The sequence below is a fragment of the Gorilla gorilla genome, chromosome 23, assembly GCF_029281585.2.
Source record: "Gorilla gorilla gorilla isolate KB3781 chromosome 23, NHGRI_mGorGor1-v2.1_pri, whole genome shotgun sequence".
Classification (NCBI taxonomy): Eukaryota; Metazoa; Chordata; class Mammalia; order Primates; family Hominidae; genus Gorilla; species Gorilla gorilla.
In genome coordinates this window covers 33,810,586-33,831,786 of record NC_086018.1, presented here as the reverse complement: position 1 = coordinate 33,831,786, position 21,201 = coordinate 33,810,586, and the positions used below count along the sequence as shown (strand labels likewise).

Genomic DNA, 21,201 nt, shown 5'->3' with positions numbered 1-21,201 from the left:
AGTGTTCTCTAGAAAACAACCTGAAACAAAAACCTTACCCACTAACACTTTATTGGGGAGTACCATCTCAGGAAAGCAGGAGGGAAAGAAGAGTGAGACAAGGCAGAAAGGCTGGCCCTCTCTTTGTAATAGGCCTTGCTGATTGCTTGGTTTTACTGGAAGTCTTCAGGAAGGTTGTGTAGAGCTATTGCTTCTCTGTCCTTTCCATCCAAAGAAGGTGTGAAGAGGTGTTTATGGTTTCCTCCCATTTCCTGCTCCTCCCCCTTTTGGTCAAAGTTTGCCATACAAACAGTTAACTCACTTGACCCCTTCCTTCAGCGGCCTCAGGAGAGGAGGTCAGGTCCTACGGTCCTATGGGTAGATCAGGTGTGTACTGAGCATGTGTTGCCAAAGCTTGGGGGTGGTCAGAGCAGTCAGTAATCCCTAATGGCAGCCTCTGGCCTGGGAACCTCTGCCTTTTAGGGAACTATTAAAAGAAGGTCGGTCCTCAAAGGACTGACAGAGTGAAGGAAGGATACTACTGCTTTTTTTTTTTGGAGACAGAGTCTTACTCTGTCCTCCAGGCTGGAGTGCAATGGTGCAATCTTGGCTCACTGCAACGTCCACCTCCACCTCCCAGGTTCAAGCAGTTCTCCTGCCTCAGCCTCCCAAGTAGCTGCGATTGCAGGCGCCCTCCACTACACCCCACTAATATTTTTAGTAGAGACGGGGTTTCGCCATGTTGGCCAGGCTGGTCTCGAACTCCTGACCTCAGGTGATCTGCCCACCTTGGCCTCCCAAAGTGCTGGGATTACAGGTGTGAGCCAACACGCCTGGCCAGGCTACTGCTGCTTTTCATCATAAGCTCTTCTTACCTATTTGATTTGCTATCATGTGCATGTGTTAATTTGATAAAGATAAAAAATAAAATTTAAAAAGAAAAAATGAATTACCAAAAACACTCTGGAAATAACTATCAAAGATATTTTAGAATGCATTTAGAAAACAGAATGAACTTCAAATATGAAAAAATAGAATCTAATTAGTTTATATCAGGAACATCTTGGACTGCTAGAATTGATCCTTTCTCCTTTCCCACTCTTTCTTGCTCACTCCTTGTTAGCCTACAGTACCCTGGGGTTGAAATCTAGTAGTCTTCTTCTCCTTCATACCCGTTGCCAGGTTCTGCCAAGTCTGCCTTTGGATTGTCATTGCTCAGGCCCCCCAATCTATATCTCGCTGTGGCTATTGTATGTAGTTCATAGCTTTAGTGTAAGTCCCTTCAAAGTTTGTGGTATCCTTCTAATGAATCTCCTTGTCTTCCCTACCTCATATCACCTTTGTTTCCTGATGCTGAGTGTTGGTCACTTCCTGTACCACCATATCATTTTTGTTATAACAGAACTTTGTGTTTGCTTATATACTCTACTGGGTTGAAACATCTTTTACTTCTTTAATAAATACTTATTGAGAGATTTTAAGGCAGCCACTGGGATACAAAGATGAATTAGATCTGGACAATTACCTGCCTTCAAAGAGTTCATGTTCTGTAAAGACAATACATATGTAAGCAAATAATTGTAATTGAATATAAGTACCATAATAGAGTTAAGTATTAGGTTGGGGAGGGTAGGAGGAAGGAATGATTTTCCCCCTTTTTGAGTGAATTAGAAACCTCTAGAGAGGAGTAGATGCCCAAATACCTATTAAAGATTGTGTATGTATTAGCCCAATGAGTAGAAAGGAGAAAAGCTTTCTAAGCGGAAAGAATACTATGTGCAAAGAAACTGGAAGGTGAAACAGTACATGGTGTTTTCAGCATTCGACACACACTAGATTACCACCTGCGCCAAACCCTCTTCATCTCAGGTGAATTATCAGGGTCGCCTCCCAACAGGGCTCCCTGCCTTTGCCTTTGCCGAGTGGTACATTTAAAACCTAATTCTGACCACATCACTTCTCTGCTCAGAACTCTCAGTGGAGTGTAAAAGCTAACCTCCCTGCAGTGGCTGTAAGCTTTACAGGATTTCTATCAACGTCCCTCTTTCCCCACTGCTACCTTTCTCGCTTCATCTCCTGCCACTCTGTTCCATGCTTACTCCAGTCTGATCACATAGGTCTCCAAGGCCTCCATATTCCTAGTTCTTAGAATGAGCTGCTTGTATTTTTGCCTGTGGGACTTTGCATTTGTGTTCCCTTTGTCTGGAGTCTTCTTCCATCCAGATACACGTATAGCTTGTTGCCTTAATTTCTAAAAAAGTATGATCAGTGTTACCTTCCTAGACCAGCCTTAGAAAATAGAAATTCTCTGTCTCTCCAGCCCAATACCCTGATACCCTCCTCTTATTTTTTCTCTGTAGCATACCATCTGTTTATTGTTTTGCTTGCCAATTTATTATTTGTCTCTTCCTACTAGAATGTAAACTCCATAAGGGCAGGGACTTTGTCTTTTTAATCACCGTTGTTTCATCAGCAGCTAGAACAGAATATCTGACAAACGATAGATATTCAATAAATATTTGATGGCAAGAGTTGAAGCTGAATAGATGAAGTGTGCAAGGGGCATGACTTCCATGCAAAGGTATTTGGACTTGAGACTGTAAACATTGGCAGTCTAGGATTTTAAGAAGAAGATAAATTAACTATCAGATTTAGGTTTTATTTTAGAAAGATCATTCTGGCAGGTGCTTGGAGAGTTCATTAGGTTGAGGTTAAGTTAAAATAAAGCAGAACTCTTTAAAAACAAAAAAAAATGTTATTTAGATAGCCTAGGTGAGAGCAATGGTTCATTTTTCTTTTAATTTCCCATAGTACATAATGTGGACTCTCACATATAGCCTTATATGTATCTTAATAGAATGATTATTTATATTGTGGTAAGGTCCCTGGCAGAGTTGGTAAAGCTATTGAGAGAATGGTTCCTATCTTTTTTTTATAGACTTATACTGCAGAAGCAGGTAGTCAATTACCTGGTTAATTCAATTACCAGGCATTTTCTAAAGGGCACTTCCTGTATGCTCATCATCACTTCATTTGGTGAGGAAGCTATGATGAAGACGTTTATGATTCAGTCCCTGGTTGACTGAGGGACTTTACTTGTTAAATGATTAAAGAATATATAAGCCACCATGTAACCATGGTTGTAGGCAAAATGTGTTTTGTTCTGGGAAAGGGATAGGGAAAATTTTTCTCTGTTACTATATGTATATCATGTGAATTTTCTATTTTAAAGAGGTAGACTACAACAGAATACCCAACAAAATTTATAAAGCATAATTAAATATTTTGTAATTCAGAAGACACTCTAATACTTTGCCAGTGTTTTATTTGGAACCTGAGTGACAACTATTTCTTTGTTTTGTTTTTTCCTTAGAGACATGGTCTCTCTCTGTCGCTCAGGATGGAGTACAGTGGTGTGATCTAGGCTCACTGCATCCTCAAACTCCTGGGCTCAAGTGGTCCTCTCGCCTCAGCCCCCTGAGTAGGTAGTACTACAGGTGCATGCCACCACACCTGGCTATTTAAAAAAATTTTTTTTGTAGAGTTAGGGTCTCGCTATGTTGCCCAGGCTGGTCTTGAACTCCTGGCCTCAAGCAGTCCTCCCACCCTGGCCTTCCAAAGTGCTGGGATTACAGGTGTGAGCAATGCCACCTGGCCTATTTTTAAGGCTATTCCAGTTTAGCATATGGAAGATGCAAACTTAATTGTCCATGATGACAAAATAATAAATTAATTTAGATTGTAGTGAAAAGTTTGGTTGAGAAAAAGAATAATTTTCCATGGATTGTGTAAATCCATTGGAATAGAATATTTACATTGAATAGAACAGACAGTTAACTATTAATTGTTAAGGGCCTTCCATTTCCAAGGAAGCAGGTAGCTGAACCAGAGTAGTTCTTGCTGTCTGTTGTTGCCAGTGGAAGACAAGATTCATGAATGTTTGAGGTTCTAAATACTTGTTTAAGGAGAAATAGAGGAAAGAGCTTTTAAGAGGTTGGAAATATTAAGACTATTACAGGGTTTGTTGCTTTTCACCTAATAGACTATAGGTTTGAATGACTTTGTTCTGAAATATTTATTTTCCTGTTTAAATATTCATTGCTGTGAGATTGCAAAACTCAGCCTCAAGGGAAAGACCGGACTGACTTTTCCCTCTGAGTAATTCAGAAGAGGGGTGTGTGTGTGTGTGTGTGTGTGTGTGTGTGTGTGTGTGTGTGTATGTGTGTTGACAAGTGATTTGGAGGCAAGTTTACAATATTCTTGTTGGCCAAGCCTGTAACTGCCCTTAAATTTACATATACCAGCTTGTGTCATTTATTGGTATTCTAAGCAAGGATTTATATTGTATTGCCTGGTTTTTTAAAAATTTATTTTATTAATTGTCTGTTTATAAGAGCTCAAGATTGTACTGGTCGTGTTCCTGAATTCCACCGCCCCCTTACATGACTGCAGCACACTCATCTTTTGGTCCTGATTCTTTAGTTATACCTACGCTAAAAGAAGGATCCATTGTGAGGTCTACATTTCAGTAGATTTGCACTTTAGAAAACAACTAGTGTTTATTCTCTTAGCTGCAGGTTCCATATAAGAAGGTAACCCTCTACTTTTAGGAAACTTACATTTATAGCCACTGTTGCCTTCCTCTCATCATCTATGCTCTCTTTTTATTTATTTATTTTTTTTTTTTTGAGACAAAGTCTTACTCTGTTGTCCAGGCTGGAGTGCAGTGGCGCGATCTTGGCTCACTGCAACCTCTGCCTCCGATGTTCAAGTGATTCTCGTGCTTCACCCTCCCAAGTAGCTGGGATTACAGGCGTGCACCATCACACCTGGCTGTTTCTGTATTTTTAGTAGAGATGGAGTTTCACCACGTTGGCCAGGCTGGTCTTGAACTCCTGACCTCATGTGATCTGCATGCCTCAGCCTCCCAAGGTGCTGGAATTACCTTGGGAGCCGTGGCGCCTAGCCTCTATGCCCTCTTTAATCTCTTAACTGACTCTGTTCTTCTAAAGGTGTAGATGCTTCAGGACATGTCCTGGAAGCATGCCGTAACCATAATTCTCTCCCATTTTGCCAGCCAAAGCCTCTAAATCAGTGTTTCTCAGAATGTGGGACCCAAACCACCTACACCAGTAAGTACCAGGGTCCTGCTCCAACCCACTGAATCCTAGTCTATGGGGAAAGGATCTTGACATGTGCATTTTTAAATATGTTCCCTGAATGGGTGTTATACGCAATAAAATATGGTCATCTTTGCTTTCAAAGAACAAGGTGAAAGATGAGTTGGTAGGTGTGAGGAGCTGGGTAGTATGGAAGTAGTTTCTTACTGCATCTTACTGTTGAGACTGAAGCAGGAATGGGTGTGTCTGAACTCCTTACCCGAAATTAGACATTTTTTTCTTAAACTAATACTTCAATGGCGATTGGTTTTTTATTACAGTAATCCTTATTATATAGTCATTGAATCTGTTTCCATGAGCTTCCTTGGGATCTTGGCCATTCAGTAAGTTCCAGACAACCAAGTGAAAAGCGAACTCTTAGAATTCAACCTGAAGGTAAATATTTGGAGACTACATGGAGATTTCATTGTATAGATTTTTCCTCTCAACATCAAATTTACCTACAAGTTGCCTAACATCTTATGGCTCTGAGTGTAGTTCAGATGTATTGTAAAAGAGAAAATGTATTACTTTTACCTAACTTACCAGAAATGTATTCAGGATTATTAGACACTTAACACTTTTTTCTGCTCTGGGTGCTCAAAATTGTGAAACTTTCTTGAGGTGAGAAAAGCAAAACAATTCTACCCTACAGCTCTCCTCTAGGTTATGGTAGTTTAAAAAAAAAGTTAAGAACAGTTCAATAGCTTGGTTGTCTTTAGACTTAAAAACAAAACAAAACGAAAAACGAGAATATTTTAGATACTGAAGGAAGGAGATTTGGGGGTAGCACTGTTAAATTTAAGTATTTGTGTAAGTTAAGAATCTAGAGTAATTTTGCTTTAAGTCTTGCAAATGAGCATTGTTTTGTCTTTGTATGTGTTTATCTGATTTATTTATCTGGATTTTCCTGGTCTGTTCTTCTACAGAGTTAATTTTTTAAAAAAAACGGATCCTAGATGATTTTAAATCCAGTGTTGTCTTCTTATCTTTCTGAGAGAACAGTTACATAGCTGTCATTTTCCTCTTGTCACAGACAGCTGGGCAGAAGCCACTGCTTTTAGTACCAGATCTGAAAATGGCAGGCCTTTGCCTAGGTACTCTTTTTTTTTTAAACAAAGGCAAATAGAGTTTGAAATCTGAGCCCATCTAAGCAAATCCCAAGGGATCAAAATGATATAATTTGTAAAAATACTTAAAAGTAAAAACATTTTATTTGTATTATAATCCTAGAAAATTAATTTCCATTTATAAATAGCACTAGGAAAACTATTAGTGACATTGTCAGTGGTAATAAACTGGTGAGAATATGCTCTACCAAAATAATGAAGTGATTCTTTTATGATGGTGTGAATAAAATTAATATTGATTTGTTTGTGTGCATGATCCATTCTGACCATATATGTGGTATGGGAATTGAGAAGCTTTTAGGATTTGCAGCCTGTTGATTAGAAGCAATACAGTAGCAGTTTATGTATATAAGTGAGACTCAAGGTGACCAAACTGAGAAAATTAGAATGAAGTTGAGGAATAAATGAGAAGATATAAACAAAAATACACCCTTCTCTCTCAAAGGTTACATAGACTTTAGTTATCCTAGAAATATGAAGACAATTATATTTTGGGTCATTTCTGTGTTCTCTTACAGTACTGTGCATAGGTTTTAAATAATATTCAGAATAATTCAGTAGGAACAGAAAATATGCTAAAGAATCAGTAACAAAACAGTTTCACCTGCTCTCTCAATTAATTTTCACAACCACCTCTGAAGTAAACAACCCATCTGGTAAGTGGTATAATTGGAATTTAAACTCAAGTCTGACTTTTAGGTTCATGCTTTCTTCTGTTTTACTACATTCCATGTAAACTGGGGAGAAGGCACATGGTTGGACCTAGAAAAAACCCTGAAGTTACCTGTCGGTAGGTGATGATTGAACCTCTGAGATTGCTGTGGGTAAGGCAATAGACTGTTGAATGGGTTCCTGTTTGACGACTGTAATACTATAGTTGTCTGTCCATAGCCACGGGTTCTGCATCTGTGGATTCAAGTAGCTGCGGATTGAAAAATTAGGGTGGGAAATTGGATGACTGTGTCTGTACTAAACATGTACAGACATTTTTTCTTTATAGGAGACAGGGTCTCCCATTGCCCAGGTTGGTCTCAAACTCCTGAGCTCAAGGGATCCTCCCTCCTTGGCCTCCCAAAGCATTAGGATTACAGCTGTGAGCCACTGGCCTGACCAGACTCTTTTTTCTTGACACTTTTTTCTTTTCTTTTCTTTCTTTTTTTTTTTTTTTTTTTTTGAGACAGGGTTCCACTCTGTCACCCAGGCTGGAATGCAGTGCCATAATCATAGCTCGCCACAGCCTCTATCTCCTAAGCTCACGTGATCTTCTTGTCTCAGCCTCCTGAGCAACTGGGACTACAGGCACATGCTACCATGCCCAGCTAATTTTTTATAATTTTTTGTGGAGACAGGATCCCACTATGTTGCCTAGGTTGGTCTCAAACTCCTGGGCTCAAGTGATCCTCCCTCCTCAGCCTCCCAAAGAGCTGGAATTACAGGCATGAGCCACCATGCAGGGCCTTGTCATTATTTTCTAAACACTACAGCATAACAACTATTTACATAACATTTACATTGTACTAGGTATTATAAGTAATATAGAGATGATTTAAAGTATACAAGAGGATGTGTGTAAGTAGGTTATATGCAAATACTATGCCATTTTATATAAAGGGCTTGAGTATCCAAGGATTTTGGCATCTGTGGTGGGCGGGGGCTGGGAGGTTCCTGGAACCAATTACCTGCAGATATGAAGGGACAACTGTATGTTTGAATTTAGAATGAAAACATTTAGCATATTTCACATTGTACACCAAAAGGCTGTATATAATATGTATCGCCTCTGTTACTGTCTGTGGTTTAAAAGAGAAAGACATCATTCTCAACTCAGAAATTAATAGTTACATTTGATTTTCACTCACAGCAGGTCAACAACTCTTAAAGCCTGTGTTTGTGAGACAGAAGGAAATTAAGTGCATAAAGCACAAGCATGTAAATGTTGATTCTTTGCTTTCCTAATGCTTCCCCACTTCTACTTTCCTATCCCTGCACTCCAGTTTGATATCAACCCAAGATACCAACACTTGTTTCACTCTGTGTTATCCCTTGTTATGCTCTCTAGCCCAACAAAGCAGTTTGCTGTAATGTGCACACACCTGACTTTCTATCTCAGTCTTCCTCTATTTCATAAATGTTTAACACTTCATATTTATTATGTACGATGTGGGATTCTACATTGTACAGGACTGTCTCCACCCATCATAATGAGCCTTTTAATCTAATAGGGGAGTTAAAATACATATTTACGTTTGCTAAGTATGAGGCTTTAGATTTCAATGTCTTATAGGGGATGCAAGCTAAATGTTATAAGAATATAGGAAAGGAAGGAATTACTTTTAACTGGAAATGGAAGAAAGTTTATAAATTGCTAGGTTAGGGAAAAGAGCTATTCTGTCTAGCCTTGTGGACTAAAGAGAAAGCTAGTAATTTCTTTTCTCAGATGAGATATACTTAAGCAGCTTAGCCTCTGGTAATAGAAACAAAACATTTTTATATAAGTATAGAGGTAAATTCATACCTAGAAATACTCATGTGAACTGTTATCTCATAGTTTGCTGAAGGCTGTTGTATTTCTCTTCTGAGCATAGAACTTTGGAATATGGCCTGGAAATTTAATACAAATCTGAAACCATTTGACATTTTTAATAATGTATACTTGGGGAAATATTCAGACATTGCATGCTATATGAGAGAAAATGTTAAATCACTCCTATCCCAGTTTCATTCCCTTAATATATAAACAATTGTTGTTACATTTTTAACAAAAATTTTAAAAGAAATTTCTGTAAGTAACAAAATAATCCACTAAGAATTTCTTCTTGACCTCTTAAGGGAGGTTACATTACCCCTCTAGGAAAACAGAGCCGCTGCCTGGCTTGCATTTCTGTAAAACGCCTAGTGCCTAGGCTACAAGTGGATTGCAGGAAATGTTTTTACCTTTCTCCCCATCTCCCACTGCTAATTGATGTGTTTATTCAGTTAACTGAGTCAGCCCTGTTGAGAATAACGCTGTGAGAGAATTCATACTGTGTACTTGTGTGCCAGAGTCTCATTCCCAGCAGGCTGGGGTGGAGAATGGAGGCTGGAGTAAAACGAGGAAGCTGAAAGGAGCAGTGTCAGAGCAGGAGAAAGTCGCCTTGGCCTTGTTAATCCTAACTTGAAAACTCTATCTTTTAGCTTTTACCAATTATTTAGTAGAACTTTCTTATGGATTCCTGAGATTATATTTATGCCTGATGTGGGCATAAGACCTTTGGTGCTCTTATTGTGTTTCATTCACCAATCCACCTGAATTCCAATTCAGTTCTTTTTCATGTCTGTCTTCAGGCCAGTAGATTCAGCGAGGGCTTCTGAAGCAGTATGTTTCGTATGGCTAGAGAGATACAGAGAGATAGAGCATTGAATAATTTGAAGGGGAAGGGAGATAACTATTTTATATCTCTCGTCAGATGCCCAGAATAGCTATAAAGACATCATAAAAACTATCCTAACCTAGAAATAATGTAAAGAAGTTATATGGTGATGGGTGACAAAGATAGACTTTTTCCAAAAAAGTTTAAAGTTTTCATAGCATATTTTCTAAGAACTAAAGAGAGGGGTTTTTTTTTTTTCTATCTTTTGAGATGGAGTCTCACTCACTCTGTTGCCCGGGCTAGAGTGCAATGGCAGCGATGTCAGTTCACTGCAATGTCCTCCTCCTGAGTTCAAGCGATTCTCCTGCCTCAGCCTCCAAGGTGTCTGGGATTAAAGGCATTTGGCACCATGCTTGGCTAATTTTTGTATTTTTAATAGGGATGGAGTTTCACCATGTTGGCCAGGCTGGTATTGAACTCCTGACGTCAAGTGATCTGCCCGCCTCAGCCTCACAAGGTGCTGGGATTACAGAAGTGAGCCACCACACCCAGCCTTTTTTTTTTTTTTTTTTCCCCTTAAGAGACATGGTCTTTCTGTTGCCCAGGCTAGAGTGATGCAATCATGGCTCACTGCAGCCTCCAGCTCCTGGGCTCAAGCAGTCCTCCTTTCTCAGCCTCACAAGTAGCTGGGAATACACATACCACCATGCCCAGCTAATTTTTTAAAGTTTTTCTAGAGACGGGGTCTCTTTGTGTTGGCCAGGCTGATCTTGAACTGCTAGCCACAGGCAGTCCTCCTATCTCAGCCTCCCAAAGTGCTGGGATTACAAGGGCATGAACCATTATGTCCAATAGCAGGAAAATTTTTACGTAAAGCAATTTATTTTTATTTTTATTATTAATTTCTGTTACAGAATCTTCATTCCTGCCTTTACTAGTTTGCAAGGGCTGCCATAACAAAGTATTACATAACAATATAGAAATGTATTTTCTCACCATTCTGGAGGCTAGAAGTGCAAGATCAGGGTGTCAGCAGGGTTGGTTTCTTCTGATGTCTTTTTTGTTGGCTTGTAGATGGTCATGCTCTGTGTCTTCACATGGGCCTCCCTCTGTATGTGTCTGTATCCACATTCCCTTTTCTTATAAGGACACCACTCCAGTTGGATTAAGGCCCACCCTCATGACATCACTTTAATTACCTTTTTAAAGACCCTATCTTTAAAAACAGTGACATTTTGAGGTACTGAGGGTTAGAACTTCAACATACGGGTTGGAGACTGAGCACAACTCAGCCTATGACTCTGCCCCTTCCCACTGATAACTGTAATGAGTTCACTTTTTATCTAGACTGTGGCAGCCCCCCACCCCCAATTCTCTGCCTTTTTTCTTTCACCACTATTATGTAAAGCAGTTTTTATTACCAAGCAGAAATGATTCTTGGACATTGGAGACAGCTGAATTTTGAAGTTGTTTAACTTTTAAATGGAAGAGAGTTATGAATTTTTGTTTCAAGGTAGGTCACTACCATTCTCTTAAGGGTAACACAGTAATTCAGTGTTTCAGAATACTGGCTTCCCCTTATTGATGATATATTTTTTGTCATTCTCTTTAGTATTAAAAACAATATATTTGTATAGGTTTTATTACAAAAGTAATATATGCTTATTATTAGGGGCACAAGGAAACTTTTGGGGGTTTTGGATATATGTGTTGACTATCTTGATTGTGGTGATGATTTCATGAGAATATAAGTGCATGTATCAAAACTTACCAAATTGTATACTGTAAATAAATAAGTGCTGTTTATCAAATGACAGTTATATCACAATAAAACTGCTTAATTTTTTTGCCGATTTGATGACTAAAAACTTGGACTTACTTTGATGTTAATGTGAATTTTCGTGACAGTGAGGTTGAGCATTTTTATTAGTTGTTTGTATTTCATTTTCAATGAATTGTTCAGATACACAGTTTGCCTGTTTTTCTCTTGGGATGTGTGTGTGTTTGTGTGTACACGTGTGTCTGTCTTGTCAACTTGGTTAACCCACTCTGGGACTAGTGATAATAACCCAGCATCTCTTACCTTTTGCTAATATTTTCTCCTAGTTGATTTTTCTTTTTTGTTTTTCGTATTTTTTAGGGACAGAGTCTCTCTCTGTTGTATAGGCTGTAGTGGCTTGTGGTCCAAAGTGGGCTCTCCACCTACTTTTAATTTAAAGGAAAGATTTTTGCCCCTTTGGCATCTAGTCCACTTAAATATGGTTGTGGGCCTGTCTAGTAACCACACGTTAACAAAAGTGAGTGTGTGTGTGTGTGTGTGTGTGTGTGTGTGTCTGTCCACATACATATATCTATGTGTGTATGTATAATAATATTTTCGCCAATCCTGGGGCAATAAGCATTCCATTTTACCTATGCAGTGAGAGAATATTCGGAGAATTCCATATACTCACTTTAAAATAGTTACGTAGCAAGGATTCAAAGTCACTTTTTCTTTCTCTCGTTGTTTGTTTTAGGGTAACCAGGAGCCGACAACAACTCCTGACGCAATGGTTCAGCCTTTTACTACCATCCCATTTCCACCACCTCCGCAGAATGGAATTCCCACAGAGTATGGGGTGCCACACACTCAAGACTATGCCGGCCAGACCGGTGAGCATAACCTGACACTCTACGGAAGTACGCAAGCCCACGGGGAGCAGAGCAGCAACTCACCCAGCACACAAAATGGATCTCTTACGGTACGTGAACCATGAGGTGAAAAATGGAAGGATGCATGGCAATCATATAGAAATTGTCGCCTTAATTATACAATTAGAAGACTCTCGGAATTAATTTAGCATTTACACCTGTTCTCATTTACACCTTCTCTCAGCAGCATTGTATACATTGTCCTCCATCCTCCTAGGAATACTTCGTCTCTTGGCTTTTCGAGCTCTCCCAATTTTCCTGCCAAGCACTGGGTGTTCTGCTCCTGCCTCCTTCTCTGTTCAACTTTTAAATGGTGCAGTACTCCATATGTAGGTCCTGGAACCCCTTTTCTTCTTATTTTACATGCTTTCTCTGCATAATTATACTACCAAACTCAAGCAAAACCTAGGAATATTCTTTCTTTCTTTCTTTCATCTGTACATCTAATTGATTAGCAAGTCTTGACAACCATAACTCTAAAACTACTTCGTCTTCTTCTCTACATCTTATTACTCTTCCACCAAATTGCTTGTGTTTGAATCTCAGTATGGCCCCTACTAAACTGTGTGACCTTGGACCAGTTATTTAATCTCTCTCTGCCCTTGGCTCACTCTAAAATGAAGATAATAGTACCTACCTGAAGAGGCTGTTAGGAAATTTAAAAGAATTTATCATCATCACTGCTCTAGTCCAGACCTCATCACTTATTTCCGGTATTACTGTTGCCTAACTTATCTATCCTCCACATAGGACTAAGGTGTTTTTTTTTTTTTTAATGCAAATGCCGATTTCCTACTTAACTCTTAATAGTTCCCTAATGCAATTAGAATATAATCTGAACTCCGTACTTGGTTTACTAGTCTCTAGCCCCAGCTTACCTCTTTTACTTCACCTCTTACTACTAACTTGCTAAAGTAAAGGAAATGTCATAAATTAATAATAGGTATATATCTCATACATACCAACATATGGGAAATTGTATTGTCTCTTGCTTTGTTGTCCAGGCTGGAGTGCAGTGGCATGAACATAGCTAGCTCACTGCAACCTCAGTCTCCTGGGCTCAAGTGATCCTCCTGCCTCAGCCTCCCATCTAGCTGGGACTACAAGCACACACCCCACGCCCAGCTCATTTTTAAATTTTTTTTGTAGAGACAGGGTCTCCTTTTGTTGTCCAAGCTTATTTTGAACTCCTGTCACGCTGTCCTCCTACCGTGGTCTCCCAAAGTGCTGGGATTAGAGGCATGAGCCACCATGCCCAGCCTTGTGTGGTCTATTTCTACAGTCTGCATAGAAAGACCTAGCTCTGTCGTTAGATTTCTTTTTCTCTTTCCTATATCTGGTTATCAAAAGGAGAGCTTTATTCAGCCTTTAAGCCACTTGCTAAGGATGGATTTAACCCATAAATGCTTTCAATTTTCTTTCATTAAGTATTGAACCACCAAGAAATTCCTACTTTCAATGTTTATTAGTTATGTATAAGCACATAATTTTATACTTCAGAAATAATTGGCTACAATAGATAATTTATTTAAGAGTCTAGGCTTGATAGGTAACAAATGAGACTTTCAGTAGCATTTGTTCTAGAATCATAAACATACAGGCTGATGTATTGACTGCATTTCCAAATAACTTTTTAATGATCATGAACTCACAGACCTATCAGAATAACTGTTTCAATTAAAGAAGTGAAAAAGAAGAAATAAAATATATATGAGGATTTTCAAGGTGTTTTAATCAATAAATTTCTATACTAATTATCAGGATTTTTTTTTCATTTTTATTCTCTGTTTCTTGTTAGTTTGGGTAATTTGTGTCTTTTTAGCAATTTGCTTCATATAAATTGTCAATTTTGTTGGTATAAAGTTATTCATAATTTCATATAATCGTTTTAATTTTTATAGGGTCTGTGGTGATATCCCTGTTTATATTCTTGATTTGGCAATTTGTGCCTTCTCTCTTTTTTTATTGGTCAGTCTAGCTAAGGTTTATTAATTTTGCAGATTTTTCCAGGAAACCAACTTTTTTTCATTGATTTTTTTGTTTTTCTATTTTATTTTTCATTAGTTTCCACTCTGTTATTATTTCTTTCTTCTACTTGCTTTGGGTTTGATTTGGTCTTTATTTTGCCAGCCTCTTGAGTTGCAAGCTTAGGTGATTGATTTTAGATTTTCTTCCTTTTTGTGTTTAAAACTGTAAACACAGACAATTTCCCTTTAGCTGCATACCGTAAAATATGATCTATTTTGTTTTTATTTTTTTTTCGCTCGAGACATTTTAAAAATTTTTCCTGTGGTTTCTTCTTTGCTCCTGGGTTGCATAGGAGTATGTTGTTTCCTTTCCAAATGTTTGGGGATTTCCCCCAAATTTCTTTCTTTTATTGATTTATAATTTAATTTCTTTGGTGCTTCACATGATTTCAATTTTTTTTAATTTATTGAGACTTGTTTTATGGTTTACTAGACAGTCTTTCCAACAAAATGTTCTTAACCAATTGGTTTTTTCATCAATATGAAATGTCCCTCTTTGTCTCTTTTACTATTTCTTGGCTTATAGTTAACCAAGAAATAGTAAAACTATTTGTCTGATATTAATGTAACCACTTCAGCCTTCTCATAGTTACTGTTTACATATTTTTTTCTGTCATTTTGTTTCAACTGCTTTGTATCTGAAGTGTATCTCTTATTTAACAAAATTAAAAAAAGAAAGGGCCAGGCAGGGTGGCTCACACCTGTAATCCCAACACTTTGGGAGGCCGAGGCGACTGGATCATCTGAGGTCAGGAGTTTGAGACCAGCCTGACCAACATGGTGAAACCCTGTCCCTACTAAAAATACAAAAATTAGCCGGGCATGGTGGTGTGCGCCTGTAATCCCAGCTACTCAGAGGCTGAGGTAGGAGAATCGCTTGAACCGGGGAGGCGGAGGTTGCAGTGAACTGAGATCATGCCACTGCACTCCAGCCTGGGCGACAGAGTGAGACTCCGTCCCCCACTCCCCGAAAAAAGCGCACAGCTAGATCCTGCTTCTTGCTTCTTCATCCAGTCTGAAAATTTCTTTTTATTGGAGCATTTGGTCAATTTGCATCTTAATGTAGTTATTAATGTAGGTAGATTTATGTCTGTCATTTTACTGTCTCATGCCTTTTATTGTTCCTTTGTTCCTTCTTTACTGATTCCTGTTAAATAATTTTTGTACCTTTTACATCCATTTGTGATATTTTTTCTTTAGTTATTTTTTGTTTGTGCTGGTGTTTCTTGTATTTTCTTAGTGCTTTCTCAAGGAATTACATCTTTGACTTATCACAACTTATTACTAATGTGTGTGTGCACATGCATGTGTGTCTTATTCTGGTTAAATATAGCAGCTTAGGTCTAATATAGCTTCATTCCCCACGCTCCTTTGTGCTATCGTCATACATATTATACCTGTATATTTTAGATATATAACAATACACTATTATAATTATTACTTTAAACAATCTTACGTTGTTTTTTTTTAAGATCTCCTTTTTTAGAGCAGTTTTAGGTTCACAGTAAACTGAGAAGATAGTGCAGACTTATCCCATATACTTTCTGTTCCCACACATGCATGGCCTCCCCCACTAACAACATTTCACACCAGAGTGGTACACCTGTTACCATTGATGAACCTGTATTGATACATCTTTATCACCTAAAGTCTGTTAGAGTTTACTCTTACTGGTGTACGTTCTGTGGGTTTGGATAAATGTATAGCATATAGCCAGCATTATAGCATCATAAAAAGTAATTTCACCGTCCTAAAAATCCTCTGTGGTCTGCTTGTTTATCCCTCTCTTCTCCCCACAACCCAACCCCTGGCAACCACTGCTCTTTTAACTGTCTCCATAGTTTTGCCTTTTTCAGGATTTCATGTAGTTGTAATCCCACAGTATGTAGCTTTTTTCTGATTGGCTTCTTTCACTTAGTAATATGCATTTAAGTTTCCTCTGTGTCTTTTCATGTCCTAATAGTTCATTTCTTTTTCAGCACTGAATAATAACCCATTGGTCTGTATGTACCACAGTTTGTTTATCCATTGACCAACTTAAGGGCATCTTGGTTGCTTCCAGATTTTGGCAATTATGAATAAAGCTACTGTAAACATTCATATGCAGGGTTTTTTGTGGACTTAGTTTTGAACTTCTTGGGGTGAATACCAAGGGCCATGATTGCTGGATCATATGATAAGAGTATGTTTAATTTTATAAGAAACCACCAAACTGCATTCCAGAGTGGCTCTACCGTTTTGCATTTCCACCAGCAATGAATGAGAGTTCCTGCTGCTCCACATCCTCGCCAGCATTTGGTGTCTGGGTTTTGGCCATTCTAATAGATATGTAGTTGTATCTCATTGTTTTAGTTTGCATTTCCCTGATGACATATGACATGGAATATCCTTCCATGTGGTTATTTGCTATCTTTATATCTTATTTGGTGAGGTATCTGGTAAGGTCTTTTTTTTTTTTTTTTTTTTTTTTTTTTTGAGACGGAGTCTTGCTTTGTCGCCCAGGCTGGAGTGCAGTGGCGTGATCTCGGCTCACTGCAAGCTCCACCTCCCGGGTTCACGCCATTCTCCTGCCTCAGCCTCCCGCCACCACGCCCGGCTAATTTTTGTATTTTTAGTAGAGACGGGGTTTCACCGTGTTAGCCAGGATGGTCTCGATCTCCTGACCTCGTGATCCGCCCGCCTCAGCCTCCCAAAGTGCTGGGATTACAGGCGTGAGCCACCGCGCCCGGCCTCTGGTAAGGTCTTTGTCCTACTTTTTAATCAGGTTGTTTGTTTTCTTATTGTTAGGTTTTAGAATTCTTTGTATATTTTGGATACCAGTCCGTTATCAGATAAGTCTTTTCCAAGTATTTTCTCCCAGTCTGTGGCTTTTTTCAGTTTCTCGACAGGATTCATTTTATTTTATTTTTTTGACTATTTTTAGTGATCTTCATGTCTTCCTATAGGTCCAAGTTATTATCCAGTGTCATTTCCTTTCAGTCCAAAGGACTTCTTTTAGTATTTTTTTTTAGAGTAGGCCTGCTGGAAACAAATACTGTTTTTGTTTATCTGGGAATGTTGTTTTTTTTGTGTGTTCAGTTTTGAATGATAGTTTTGTTAGCTATGGAATTCTTGGTTGACAGTTTCTTCCTCCACCCCCCAGCCCTTTAAATATGTCATCCCATGGACCACTCCCATGGGAGTCAGCTGATTGTGATGAGAAGTCAGCTGTTAACACTGGTGTTAACACCCCTGAAGGTGATGAGTTGTTCTTCTCTTGCTGATTTCAAGATTTTCTGTTTGTCTTTGGCTTTGAGCCGTTTCTCTATGATGTGTCTAGGAGTGGATCTCTTTGTTTTCATCATACTTGGGTTCTCTTGAGATTTTGAAATATATATTCATCAAATTTGGGATGTTTTTCACCATAATTTCTTCAAATTTTTTTTTCCTTTCTTCTCTCTTCCTGGGCCTCTGATTACACATAATTTTCTTTTCCCCCGAGATGAAGTCTTGCTCTGTTGCCCAGGCTGGAGTGCAGTGGTGCAATCTCAGCTCACTACAACCTCTGCCTCCCAGGTTCGACCAATTCTCCTGCCTCAGCCTCCCAAGTAGCTGGGATTATGGGCATGCGCCACCATGCCCAGCTCATTTTTGTATTTTTAGTAGAGATGGGGTTTCACCATGTTGGCCAGGCTGGTCTCAAACACCTGACCTCATGATCTGCCTGCCTCAGCCTCCCAAAGTGCTGGGATTACAGGCATGAGCCACTGCGCCCAGCCAACACATAAATTAAAATACTTGGTGTTCTCCCATAGGGGTTTTTGTTTCTTAAAATAATTCAGTCTGAACCTAAACAGAATCTGAAGTTCTATTCATTTTTCTTGGATCTTTTTTCCTTCTGTTGTTTAGATTGGATAATTTCTGGTGGTCTCTTTTTCAGTTCACTCCTTCTTTGTTCTGCCATCCCAAATCTGCTGTTGAGCCCATCTAGTGATTTTTTTTGTTTCAGTTATTATGCTTTTCAACTCTGGAATTTCCATTTACATTTTTCTACTGAGATTTCTTCTCATATTTTTCTTTAATTATTATTATTATTTTTTGAGATAGGGTCTCACTTTGTCACCCAGGCTGGAGTGCAGAGGTGTAATCACAGCTCACTGCAGCCTTGACCTCCTGGGCGCAAGTGATCTTCCTGCCTCAGCCTCCTGAGTAGCTGGTACTACAGGCACATGCAACCAAATCCAGCTAATTTTTGTATTTTTTTGTAGAGGCAGGGTCTCGCTATGTTACCCAGGCTAGTCTTGAACTCCTGGGCTCAAGCAGTTCTCTCGCCTCAGCCGCCTAACGTGCTGGGATTACAGGTGTGAGACACCATGCCCAGCCTTAATTTTAAAAAATATATTTGTATTTACTGCTTTAACGTTGTCTGCTAAATCCAACATCTGGGCCTTAGTCTGTTTCTAGTTACTGCTTATTTTCTTGAATCTGGGTCACTTTTCTGTTTCTTTGCATGCTTGTAATTTTTTAATGAAAATTGGACGTTTTAGTAATGCATTGTAGTGACTGTGGGGTGTTATTTATTTTTCTGAGATGGGCATGTGTGTGTGTGTGTGTGTGTGTGTATGTGTGTTTTAAGTAATTTGCCCATACTTAAACTATGACATGTGACTCCCACACAGTATATGGCCACTAATGTTTCTGCTTAGTGATTTTCATTTGTTGTTTTATTGTTTTTAGCCTGGCTAGGAGGCACCCGTGTCTTCCTAGCTTAATGGTTAGCCTGTGACTAGTGCAGAGGTGGTGTTCAAACACCTGAAGCTTATTGAGCTTTCACCCTCTGATGATCCAGGTGGATTGGGAAGTGCATGGAAAGTTCAGCCAGTTCTTAAGCCCGCCTTGGGTTTTCTTTCTGTTGAGACCTCTTATGTCTCCCTTCCTCATCCATGTAGTTTCACAGCCACCCAGGGATGTGAGGAGAGCATATCTGGCCCTTTTGTGACTCTTTTCTTTCCAGGATCTCCCCTTCAGATTTCTAGCTGGTCTTCCACTGCACCCTCTTCAGACCACAGCCTCAAGCTAGAAGAATGTCTTCTCCCTGTTAGGTTCCCACCAGGTTGGCCCCTTTTAGCTGTCAGAGCTATGGATTTTCTACCACTCCTTCAATCTCCCCCTTGTCCCAAGTCAGATCTGCCCTCACTGGCAGTGAAAATTGCTGGTTTTTATGGTCCCAGCCCTCCCCTGATAAAACTAAGTTTTAAGGCATTAAGTTTGTGTCTGGATGCTCTTGCCCCTAAGTTTAAGCAATTTCTCAGGACATCTATTTATTGTCTGTCTGCCCTTGATTGATTTCTAGAATCCTGAAATAGCTGTTTTTGACAACTTTGTCCAACTTTCTTACTGTCATTTCCTTTTGAGGAAACAGTTCACTGACCTGTTCATGCCATCATAGCCAGAAGTCTCTTCCCTGAATCATTGCATGGCATTTTTTAATTACTTACTACATATCTCCTCATCATTGCCCATTTCTGTTTCTCTTTTTTCCTTTATTGCTACCATTTTCAGTTGTTTCAGATCTCCAGTTGTATATTTCTAATGACAGTGATTAAGGGCAAGTTCTGTTCCTTAATGTAAATATATATATATTTACATTATATATATAGTTAAGACTTGCATTCCTCATTTATACCAGAAACTGTTCACCATGAAATTTTGTATGTCAACCAATTTGAGTTCCTAAAGAGATAACCCATATGTATAGAGTATAAGTTTATCACTGCCAAAAATAGATGAAGAGAAAATGGAAAATCCTTTGATTTGTGCCTGTGAACAGAGATAGCACAAGTTCTATAATTTCAGGAAGTTGTTAACAATAAAATGAGAAATTTTTAGGATGCTCTGGTTGAAAGATGCTTTTTTTTTAAGTGTACATTTTATTTTATTTGATCTTATTTTTGAGACCGAGTCTCACTGTGTCACCCAGGCTGGAGTGCAGTGGCGTGATCTCAGCTCACTGCAACCTCAGCCTCCCAGGTTCAAGCGATTCTCCTGCCTTAGCCTCCCGAGTAGCTAGGGTTACAGGTGTCTGCCACCATGCCCAGCTAATTTTTGTATTTTTAGTAGAGACGAGGTTTCACCATGTTGGCCAGGTTGGTCTCGAACTCCTGACCTCAAGTGATCCACCCACCTCAGCCTCCCAAAGTGCTAGGATTGCAGGTGTGAGTCACTCTGCCTGGCCCAAAAGTGTACATTTTAAATGTGAGGGTGAATTCACTGCTCATAAGCCATTTATTTACTTTTGAGGAGGGGGAGAGAGAGAGAGAGAGTGTGTGTGTGTGTGTGTGTGTGTATGTGTTGTGTATAGAGAGTTTGAACAGTTGAGCAATACATTGTAAAACCTAGATTTGACAATATTTAGGTTATTTTATTAAACTTACTATCTGCCTATATGTCTCTTAAAATGGTCTATCCAGTTTGATTACTCATCAGTTAAAAACAATGGTCTAGTAATTCATGTGGCCAATTAAATCTAAAAGTTAGATAGGAAGCGTTGTTATTTACAGATTTATTAATGATACCTCAAATTTGTATCTCACTTTTCAGTTTAAAAATTGCTTTCACAAACAATATTTTATTGTGGTTTGTAAAATATCCCTTTGGGGTATATTAGAGTTTTTACAGATGGGGAATTCTAAGTCCGTAATCTTCGTTCTACCACTCCGACTCCCCATATTCAACATAGTGAAAGAAGATGGTGTACTGTGTGTATTCACTAGTCCTCTTAGCAAGCACTTAGCATCTTTTCCCACTCAGTTTAAGTCTTATCTCTGCTGAAAAGCCTTCCTGGACTTTTCTAGGCAAAGCCAAATTCGTGTGTCCTTCATTTAGG

General features: G+C 38.9%; 1 protein-coding gene across 32 annotated transcripts in view; it reads left to right on the top strand.

Annotated features, from left to right (window-relative positions):
• RBFOX2 (RNA binding fox-1 homolog 2) overlaps positions 1-21,201 on the top strand; it is a 291,710-nt gene that overhangs the window by 208,048 nt on the left and 62,461 nt on the right. For 31 of the 32 annotated variants that reach the window (XM_055374527.2, XM_055374523.2, XM_055374530.2 and 28 more), the window contains one exon: positions 12,135-12,359. In XM_055374527.2, coding sequence (XP_055230502.1) covers positions 12,135-12,359 — 225 coding nt within the window. Of the gene's footprint in view, positions 1-9,893; positions 10,000-12,134; positions 12,360-21,201 lie in introns of those variants that run through there. The other variant, XM_063704997.1, reaches the window with a different exon arrangement.